General features: G+C 43.0%; 1 protein-coding gene across 1 annotated transcript in view; it reads right to left on the reverse strand.

The window, feature by feature from the left end:
- SLC2A12 (solute carrier family 2 member 12) overlaps nt 1-10,888 on the reverse strand; it is a 33,684-nt gene extending 22,796 nt beyond the window's left edge. Inside the window, exons 1-2 of the mRNA XM_075748119.1 lie at nt 10,502-10,888; nt 1,502-2,824 (exon numbers count right to left, since the gene is read on the reverse strand). Coding sequence (XP_075604234.1) covers nt 1,502-2,824; nt 10,502-10,634 — 1,456 coding nt within the window. The 5' untranslated portion in view covers nt 10,635-10,888. The remainder of the gene's footprint in view (nt 1-1,501; nt 2,825-10,501) is intronic.
- Nucleotides 10,889-11,241: the final 353 nt, after the last annotated feature.

Here is an 11,241-nt window from a genome sequence, read left to right on the forward strand (position 1 = left end):
CTTTATCATACGTGATTTCAACATGCTGGAGCTAAGATGGTGCCTGTTGTTTCCCATTTGCTGTTTGAGAGCATTTTGCTCTTAGTCAAGAAAGGGATGAGAAAACAAGCAGGGGGCCTCAAAGACTTCTCAGATTAGCCTGGCAAACACATCTCAGTTTCTGTAGCCCTCAAGGAAGTAGAGGTCGTTAACATTAACATCACATCAGGCCAACTCAAATGACCAGGAACCCACTTAGAGCCAGGTCAACAGGAAAGCAGCTTTCAACAGGAGGCCAAACCTGAACGAGTGCCCCTGCCTTGAGGGTCATCAAATGTGTGTTTGAAACACCCAAGTAAGAGCTCAAGTAACATTTTCTTTTCAGGGCTGCACCCCTGCTTATGAACCTCTGTCACAGAAAGCAGAATCCAGCCTCAAGATGGTCTGCAAGAGAGGGAATAATACTGCAATAACACAGTCAAGCTCGCTGCCCTGGCAATGAATGCTTATCTCACGCTGCTCTCCCAGTGAGTAATGTTTAAAATAAATAAATACTGCAGGGGTGTTGCTGTTAGTGCAATTGTTGGGTTGTATTCTTGTGGCAAGCTTTTTATCATAATAGTGCCTCAGGAGTACAGTGTGTTTGCAAGGCAAGTTTGAGCCAGGGCACAAAAGCACATAAAGTCTGTTAATAAATAATGGACTCTATGCATGTGGTTTTTGCAATATGGCTTAAAAAAAATCAACACCTTCAAAGAACAATAATATGCAAGTGCTATTGAAACAAGACAAACAAACAAAAAAATCCCCAACAAAATGAAGAGATTTAATTGCTAGTGGCTGGGACATGTTCTCCTCTGAAGAGAGTGGGAACCCTGCAAGTGTGATGGTAGCTGTAGCAGTACCTCAGTTGTACAGGGATGCTCCTTTGTGTTCTTCCACTTGCGCTGTTCAGCACAGGTGGTGGAGATGATACTACAGGTTACTAATGAACTATGATGCCTTGAATTTCTTTCCTGTATCTGAAGATTGCTATATAGTCAAGCGGCCAGATCCTCAGCTGGTCTCAGGCATGTTGGCATTTCATGGATTTGACGGAGCCATATCATACAGAGGTCTAGACTCGTCATTATCTTGGGTTTATGAGTTAGCAGCAGCAAATGCCTCACCTTAACGGTCCCAATGTGAGGTCACAATAGACTAGGAAGAGGAAAGGTAGCCAGGGGCCCCATATTTTTGCTGTACAAAGCTCACACCAGTTCTTACCTTCACTGAAGGGGAACAGTTAATTTCACTGAATTGAAGGGAGATTAGGCCATTGTCCTCAATGGGAAGGACCTATTCCTAAAAAGTACACCCCAGGCCCACCAGGACAGCTTGTGACAAAACCAGCACATATTATCAGAAAACACTGTTTTGCCCAGCTTGGGAACTGCCTGATGCCAAGCTGGGCATGTCATCCCAACACTTAATCCGGTTGTAAAGAAATCATTACAAAGAGTTAGAAAAATCAAATACTTACTTGGTCCAAGACCTATAGAAAATGCAGCAACATAAACAAGCAGGCTGGCCAGTGAGAACCATTTCAGGACAACAGGAACCTCCCCACTTTCCATGTGAGACCCTGTTGTGCTTTTGCCTCCAGCCAGGGCAGTCCTGTTCAGTTCTCCTGTCCTGGCAAAGGCTGGACTTCTCTGTGTGTCAAATGACAGCCTTTCTGGTAAAGCCATGCTAGCAAAGAGGTCCTTGAGACTCCCATTGGTGACATCAGTGAGGTTTCCTGGTCTCTGAAGAAAGAAATCCTCTGGAGACTGGCTTCTACAGACACTGGTGAAATTCACATGTATGTTACGGTTCACTAAGCCCATAGTGACCAACGATACTGCCATAACAGAAGACCCTATACACAGAAAAGTTTTACTTCCAACTTGATCCACAAAAACCGTGGCTGGGACTGTGCTGACCACTTTAACCACTCCAACTCCAGTAGAAGCCAAGCTGGCAGCTTCATTGCTCTGGAACCCAACTGACTTCAAAACAGTTGATGCATAAAATAAAATGTTGGGTTGCCCAGTTGTTTGCACAAAAAAGACTAGAGTGAGTCCTACCAACATTCGGGCCCTCATGTTGTTTTTTGAACGAAACAGGTCCAAGAAACTATACTGATGTTCATCTTTCAGGGAAGACTTGATCATAGTAAGTTCTTTAGTAGCATCTGATGTTTCCCGTAGCCTCTCCAGTACTTTTCTTGCAGCTTCCTCTTTATTTTTCATGACAAGAAACCGAGGACTTGGTGGAAGGAAATACATGGCAATAGCCTGCAAGGCACCTAATGGAATCACAAGGCCAAACATGTACTTCCAGCCATGAGATACACTGGCAAATGCATAATTTGAAATATAGGCAAAGAGAATGCCTATCACAATCATGAGTTCATTTAATGACACAAGGAGGCCTCTTCTGTGCTGTGGGGCGATCTCGGCGATATACACACACGTTGCAATTGATGATAACGATATGGAAATACCTATGGCAATCCGTCCCACAATAAGTATCCCATAGGATTCATAGGGCAGTAAAAGCAGACTCCCCAACACAAGTAAAGATGATGCAATAATAATAGCAAGTCTCCTTCCAAATCGGTCTATCAGGAATCCACCAGTAAGGGATGCAAATAAGGCCCCAAAAAGCAGGGAACTTACAACAATTTCCTGCTCTTTGCAAGAGAGTGCTAATATGCTGCTCATCTGAAGAAGAGCTCCAGAGATAAGGCCCAACTCATAACCCATCAGAAGTCCACTTACAGCAGCAACAGCAGAAGACAGAAAAGTAAATGTTCCACAGCCTGAAACAAGAGGAAAAACACAAAAGCTGAAAGTGTGACTTCTGCAACATTCTGACAACTAATAATAACTTTATTTAATATATCAGTCCATAAAATCTTTTTGTAACTTTTAGACAAAGCACTTATGTGCATACAAACTCAGCAGCAGTGGTGACATAAAAAGCTATTCTGAAAAAGAAAAAAAAAAATTAATAAAATTTTTTATTTTAATGCTTTTAGGTTCTTTAGCTTTCTGATCAGAAGTCAATAAGATTTTGATCAGATCCTAAATAATTAAACCTTCTGGCTCAGAATATATTGCAAAAGGCAACATTGACAATTCAACCTTTTGGTAAGTAAGCCATTTTTGCCTTGAGACATTCTTAGTGTTTTTCCTGTACTGAATTGAGGAAGTCTTGTCCGCCCAACTAGTGTACCATAGGCAAGGAAAGCAGTAATTTCCCAGCCACATTGCTTCAACCCTGACTTGAATAATTTTTCCCTCACCACTTACTAATTCTTTTGCTTCACCTGAGGATGCCATGAAGGCTGCAGGCGCCAGTGTTTTTTCTTTGCCAGTGGAAACATACCCACTGAGCACCAGGCTGATCCGAATAGCTGGGATATTCTAGGGAAACCAATTCGTGAACTTTCTGGGCTTTGTTCATCACTAATCTCAGATTCTTTGGAATATCAAGAGCAAATATTTCACATAATTTATGACAGCCACAAGGTCAGGAATAAAAAACAGATGGTGAAAACATAAACCAAATGGAGATTATATGCCTTTGAACGTCCACTTTAAAACAAACTCATTTTATACAACTGCGACTCATTGTTTATTGTTACAAGATAGATTGAACTGATCGTATTCTACTAACTGTGAAGCCTTTTGCACCCTAAGCCTCGAGGAATATATCAGTTTGTTATTGTTGGTCTTGTTCTTTCTCCCAGCATGATTTTCCTCTTATCACGATTTTGGCTGTGACACAACTAGGAAAAGAATAAATTGACTTCTGATTTTCCGGTTAGTTGGAGAGATAGGACGTGTCTGATGAGAGGTAGTTTTTGCAACATAACAGAGTCTGTATTTCAGTTAATTCTCCTGGAACAAGTACTGTCCAGCTTGGCTGGAAAGTGGTATACGGCCTAATTGAAAATGATACATTGACTTTGTTTATTTTTAGCTTATTTTTCTAAGGCATTAAGGCTCTTTGATCATGCTGACCGCCTGAAGTTCCTTGCCAATAAATTTTGAGCGCATTGGCGAGGATCAGTCCCATTTGACAGAGGATATTACTTTTCTAAAGCAAATTGTGAAAAGAGAGGAGAGCGGCCCTAACAGTACGTCTGCACTGCTAAAATAAACAGTGCCAGAGCCCAGGCCCGGACCCTGGCACGTGGCCACATATCCTACTAAATCTCTGGCACGGTCCCTGGCATGGTTGTGCCCCACGCCACCTTGCGCTCTCCTAACAATTCTGGGAGGCACCTTGGCCACCATCATGCCCCGCAGCCACTCCAGAGCAAACCAGGTTATATTGGAGGGTAGCAGAGATTAGCTGTGTGAATATGAACTGTGCCTCCAGGGTCAGGGGAGATGCGTAAGTCCATTAAGTCTATTAAGATAAGTATCGCCTATCAGCTCTCCTACCTGGCTCTGGGTTGACTCCCTCTGAGCCAAGCAGAAGCCAAGCGGCAGCAGCCCCGAGCAATTGAGTGCATGGGGCTCCAGCGGCTGGAAAACCAGAGATAGACAAGAGAAGGGCAAAACCCACATGGTTTTGTTATGATGGGCTGTAAGGGCATGGGGGAAATGGCGGTATTGTGAGAAGTCTTTCAGGAGGTAGGGGTGGATGGTAGATTTATTGTGATGGAGGTGGGAGAGCTTGAAGAAAATGCCAGAAACAAATTTGCAAAATGCTCCAGTGATAGAATATTTTTTTTTTGTATTGTTGTTGTCCTTGTCTGTATTATGTCTAAAGCTTTTTCTTCCTTTACGTCTGCAGTATCCAAGATCATCACACTTATTTTAAACAGAGGTTAGCACATGAGTTAGGGCAAGGTCCTGCTGTACTTTCTTCACACACTTAACAGCACTTCAGTGGAAGTACTACTAACTCCAGTTAAGCTGCTTTGTGCTACATGTGCTCCATCCTCCAATGCACGCAAGCAATATAAGTTTTATCATTGCAAAACCTAATTTCTCCCTCACCTTTATACTTTTGACTGGCCTGCTTGCTGTACATTACTAGATCTGGAAAATATACTCTTCCAGTGAATCCTAGCTGGAAATCAGGGCTGATAACAACATTGTGTTGTGCTGAATGAATGAGCTTGGGTATCAGAAGCTATACTGCTGATTTGATCACAGTGCTCTTCCCAAACTACTGCTCACTGCTGAAATTTGTGCTTTCTTGGATATCTCTGTAAGTTATGTCATTGGTCTATGTAGATTTAACCTAAGATTTTTCTTGAATTTATATATTATGAAGCCAAAAGAGACTGTTGTGGTCATCCAGTTTAACTCTCATGAACAGCACGACATAACCCTTCAGGCACATATAAATTACATTTTATTTGAACTAGGCCATTTAAAATATTCAGCTTTGGTTTAAAAATTGCTAGTGGTTGAAAGCCAATGACTTTAATCATAAGTTGTCCCAATGGTTAATTGCTTTCACTGTAAATGATTTGTAATTTATTTCTAGACTTAATTTCTGCAACTTTGGCTTCCCAAAGCTGCCTTCAGCTGCCTTCAGATCCCATTCTCCATTTGCCTGCACTTAGCTGTGTTCACTAAGTACAAAATTATAGCCTGTCATCGAGTCATCCCACAGACCTCTCCTTGATAAGCTACTTAGCCTGTGAGGCTTTACAAGTTTACCAGCCCCTTAAGTATTCAAAGTCCAGTTCTCTGAACTCTCTCCAGATTATCAATTTCTTCAATTGTGAGCTGGACCCAGCACTCTTGCAGTGGTTCCATGGTGCCAGATAGGAACTTGACATAATTTCCTGCTCCTGGTGGACATTTGCCTCTCTACTCGTCTAAGGATTGTCACAGCAGTGTACAGGAGCTCATCTTCCACTGGTTATTCCCCCGGACGACCAACTTCTTTTCTGACTGGCTTTTTCCCAAGGCACTGCCTTTCCTTTAAATAAGGCCTGCCTTCTTGCATCCTAGCTAGGAATGCCAATCAGTTTGCCTTGGGCTGTATTAAAACACATAGAATGGGTTCAACTTACCTAACTGTGAGAGATCTACATCTCTAGATTTCTTCTATAACCACGTGCAAAAAATAGGCACTTCTAGATGTCTGAAGTAGGTCAGATGCCTATTTCTCTCCAATGCCTATAAAAGGAATCTGTGTGGCTTGCTCGGATGTGGATGTCTAAAGTTAGCTGAGCGGAACCCCAGACAGCACATTCACTTGCAGTCAGCAGGCCAAGCCATCCCAATTGCTTTCAGCCAGTGACATATCCCATTTATTAATTACCCATCACCTTGATCACCCACAAATGCAACTTCTTCCATGCAACTGAGAAAAAATATTAAGTAACAGAGGGACATAAACTGAGTTTAAAGCTCTCCAGCAGAAATAAAGCAGTGCAGGCAGTGTCTCCCACTGGTACTTTAAGATCTGTGTCCTGCATGGCTTTTAATTCTTTAAATGTGTGACTGTCAGTTTTGTTCCAGTTTCTGATATAAAATGACAGTGCCAAGTCAAATATCTTGAAGAAATCTGTCATCAGCACTGTTCTTGTTCTTCTCAGCTGGTGGTCCTCAGATCAGAGCAAGGGAGGTGATTTTTATTTTTTTTTTTAAATCCTAGAGGCTGTACGAGCAGGGCATGGAGTTTGGACACCTGGGAAGTTGCTAGGGAAGCACGCAAGACCATGTATTTCTTACTGCTTCGAGTACAACAGCTTGATCAATGCCTCAGTATTTCTTTGGCTTATTTTCACTGGGTCAACTGGTGTCCTTGTTCATGTGTCCAGTGACACATGCCCACAGTTGTATAGAAATAGCGGTGTGCTGAAACTAAAGCAGACACCTGAATGAAAAGCAGATTGTGACGTGATGCAGAGGGAGACATGTTATCTTTCTGCATTAGCAGCAGCAAACACAGCAGTTAACTCGCTGTCTCTTGTCCCTCACAGAGCACTATTCTGCTGAGAAACATCCTTACATCACTATGATGTTTTGTTGTAACTGGTATACCTAAGACTTGCCTGCTCAGAACTGCCTGCTGAGTTAAACCCTGAAATCTCTGCTCAGTTTTCCTTCATGGTCTTCCTCCAGACAAAATTCCCTCTGACTTCAGCATCTGTTTTGCTTTAACATTTCCAGATAAAGCATGCTGCAGTAGTTGTACTCACAATCCTTTAAAGTGTCACTTTTAATGATGCTGCTGGCAGTTCTTAGGCATTCCTTTTTTTTTTTTTTAAAAAAAAAAAGCTTCTTAAAACGTATGTTCCTATTATTTTTATGAGATGCCTGCAAAATACATGGCAGTGTGCAGCCCAGGGGAATAAAATATTTCAGTGATGGCTTCCAGAGAAATTTCTCCTTCTGCCTGCAACAAACACCATGGCTAAGGAGCGTGTGGCTGGTATGTGACAAGTGATTGGAAAGTCTATTCTCTAGTTTCCCCATGTAAACAAAATGGTTTCTCACAATTGTTACTCAGGTCAAAAGCAGCACTACTTGGCAAATAAACTTATCTTTAAGAACATTTGCTGGAAATGTTTATGCTTGGTTCCTGAAAAGGAGACCAAGCGCAGTTGCAGTATAGCACAGTGTACTGCTGATGAGAGTGGATGGGGCCAAGTTAGTGAGGGTGTGCCCCTTTACTTATTTTCAAGCACATATTTGGGAAAATACAGTCCTTCCAAAGGCAAAATGTTTGGTCTGTGCATGTATTTTATTGGCATTACAGATAAATGATCTGTGCCAGGGCAGATCTACAAGCAACCCGGGCTGGGAAACACCAATCTTCCCCTGCTTCATGTGCAGGAATGCTACGGGAGAGGTGCCTGGGAGCCCTTCCCAGCTCACGCTGGCAGTACCACGCTCCACATTAGTCCAGACACTGAGATTTCTGAGAGGCAGTTTTTCTTTCCTTTCTCCCAAGAGAACATGCAGTGCGCGTAGAGAAAACTAGTGGGATGGAGAGGGGGAGATTACTTCTGTAGGTGACCTGTGCAGATACATCTGTTTTGATAGGAGGGGACTCAACACGCTGTCTCTTCTGACATGGTGCTTTCTTCTGTTGACTTTGATTTAATCTGAGGTGAGAAATGTCTCAATTTGGGAGTGAAGGAAAGTATTTTCCTGGAAGGTCAAATATACATTCTTTAAATCCTTGGGGATTCTTTGATCTATTTAGACATTTGGAAGTTGAAATCAAGCCCTGTCAACCCTTGGTTAATAACCACAGGTTAGAAAATCATGAGTTTAGTGCATTGCATAGATATGAATCCACAGCACAGAATCTCTCTTTTTCAGTAGAACAAGGCGTCTATTTTTATCCATGATAAATCTTAAAACTACAGCATCTGTATCTGAAAATTTTAAGCTGTCTTTAACAACATATTCCTTCTCCATCTGAGTGCTGTCTGACATACAAAAAGTTTGCCTTTACAGAGAAATAGTGTTTAAAAATCCCCAAATTTTCATTAGAGGAGGATTTTGCTAAACTGTATAGCATGTGGATCACACAGTTTTGTAGGATTTAATGGCATGTGTTGGGAATTGCTGCATAATTAAATCATGGGTTTGCTTCTTGTAAAAGGTGATTATCACATTTTCATGCCACCATGATCTTTGCTGTGCTGTCACAGCCATCTTCTCCGTCTCATCCAGTTTTCTGGTGTAAAGAGATATATGTCACCCTGTTGATCTATTCTAATGCCTGAGGTTTCTTTAGATCAAGCAGCTGCTCAATAGGTGCATTTGTTCTATTAGCTAGGATACATCTGATCTAACTGTCCATCTAGAAGTCTAGCATAGGATCTAAAACTGTTACCCAACAAGACCCTACGGGATGAAACAAATGGTGGCTTTGGGACAAAGTTATGTTGCAAGCAGAGCTGGAAAATCTCAGAAAATATTAAATTTATGCAAAAATAGTGTCAGGGCCATGTGGGATCATGACCATTTTACAAATGTGACTCCTGCCAGCCAAGTATGAAAGGCAAAACCAAAACAAATATTTTGTAAATTGAACTAAAAAGAAGGCAGAAGGAAGCTAATGTATCACACATCTTCACACATCTAAATTCCTGCAATGGTGGGAAGTATTGTATACTTTGTACACCGTAAGCTCAATGAATGTATTGTGTGAGTAATACTTGAATTTCATGAACAAAAGGCCCCTGGCACTGATGGACAGACAGGGAATGCACGTCCTGTACAGACCCCCCCGGCCATCTCTCCATCTTTCTTAGTGCTCTGCCATGTATTTTTTCATTATGTCAACAGCCAGCCTGGCCCTTCATTACATTAAATGGGATTTGGGTTTTGGGGTTTTTTTTTATTTCCCAGTAAGAATGAACAAGTTCTTTTAATTCCTAGCTAGGTAATTATAAATTCCTCAGGTTACTGCTTTAATTTCTGAGGGCAAGGCCAAGTGTGTAATTTGCGTGTCCTCTTCTAACCGTAGCCCTTGTGCTGCGGTAACTTTGCTATCTGTTTATTGTAACTGCTGTGCTTCCCTTTCATAACGCTATCCTATAACCATCTGCATTGCTGCCCCCATACCCTAAGGTAATGTTAAATATGACTGGCTTTCTGTTCTTGATTAACCTCTGCTTCCAGGTATCAGTAGATGTTGCTGGACTGCTCACTATTACACTCCAACAAAGCATTTGTGCCTGTGGTATCTGAACATCCATGGGTTAGTCAATTCATTCATTTTTAAGTGAAAAAAACCTGCTTGGGACACAGTCATTTCTGGCTTACAACTGTACTTTCCTGTTTGGGTACAGCTGTCTTGTGGGTGAGAAATGTCATGCTTGCGGGTCATTTTCCCTTTGATCTTATTATCAGTGAAAGACTCAAGATGCAAAACTATGCTGTAACCTCTAAAAACTGGCTGGGTAGGACAGCAAAGGTGAAGAGCTATGAAATTCAGCTTCAGCATTCAAAAATCTTTTGCAAAGAAAAGAAGAAATTCTACAGCTGACTTTTCAGGGTGTCAGCACAGAAACCCTGTTTCTTCCTGAAATGCTAGGGGAGAAAAGGCAGGAGGGATTCCCCGTCCCCCCAGCCCGTACTTTCCCCCTGCATGAGCAGGTGCAGTGCTTGCCTGGCCTCCCTCCACTTCAGTGAACAGGGCTGAATTGCTCCCAAGCGTGCAGGGACCAGACCACCGTTGTTATCTTAGACAGCAGCGGGTTCTCTGACTTTTCAGGTGACTGATCTTCAAAAAGGAAAGGGATTTGTACAACAGACAACACATGCATGAACAGTTGGACAGAGGCCTTTTGGGAAAAGTATCGCATAAACCTTCATTCAAAATTCAAGCCAGCATTCCCCTTCCTTACTCACATTTTCCTCTCTTTTGGAAATTGAGAGAGTGTGCCCCGAGAGTCCCTTGCCTTCGCGGGGCTGTTTTCCCCCAGCCCCACGCGTTAGCTACGCAGGCACGTTGCTGCTGCTGGCTCAGAGCTGGCATTCAGCCCCTGCCACTGTACCTGGTCCAGCCGGGAGCTTGCGGAGGTGGCGGCGGCTGCTGCGGTGGCTGTCCCGGCTGCTCTCCTCATCCTCCCCTGCTCTCATCGTCTGGCTCTGCTGGCCGAGGTCCTCCGTGCTCTGCCCAGGTACCATTGCCACCCCCTTTGCACCTTGGGGCAGGAACACTTCAGGGGGCAGCGGTCTTTCCCCGGCCGCCAAGGAAAGCGCAGGTTATTTTCCTCATGGCAACAAGTTGCTGAAGCTGGCTGAAACCAAATGCAAACCACAAAGTGGTTTGTGAACAACTTTGTTGCTATTTCAGAAGGCTTTGCCCTTTGCAGTGACACAGGCTGTTGCTATTCTTGGGAGCCTATTGCAGGCGAGGGGAGGGCCGTCTGTCGGAAGCATTGCTTTTGCCTTTTAACAAATAGTTGGAGACATCAGACGTCCACGCACAGCTCGATGCGCATTCCTTACCCATTAGCTTAAAGGGTCTCTCTCTCTCCTTCTCTCTCATTTTCTCCTCTCTCTGGTGTTCATACGCACAAGTTTGTAACAGAGAAGGCATGCTGAAAGGGAGGACTTGAAGTGTTTGCTGTGTCAGCTAAAGTTAGGGCACAGAGCACACGCATGTGGCATCACTTCAGTCTTGTAAATTGTGAGCAAGTTGTGGTGAGAAATAGCGGAGAGGAAAAAAAAAACATGGCAGCCCCTTCGCAGTCTGTGACTGTAGGAGTCGGGATTTTTCATGGCATAGATG

Source organism: Balearica regulorum, chromosome 3, assembly GCF_011004875.1.
Source record: "Balearica regulorum gibbericeps isolate bBalReg1 chromosome 3, bBalReg1.pri, whole genome shotgun sequence".
NCBI classification, from domain to species: domain Eukaryota; kingdom Metazoa; phylum Chordata; class Aves; order Gruiformes; family Gruidae; genus Balearica; species Balearica regulorum.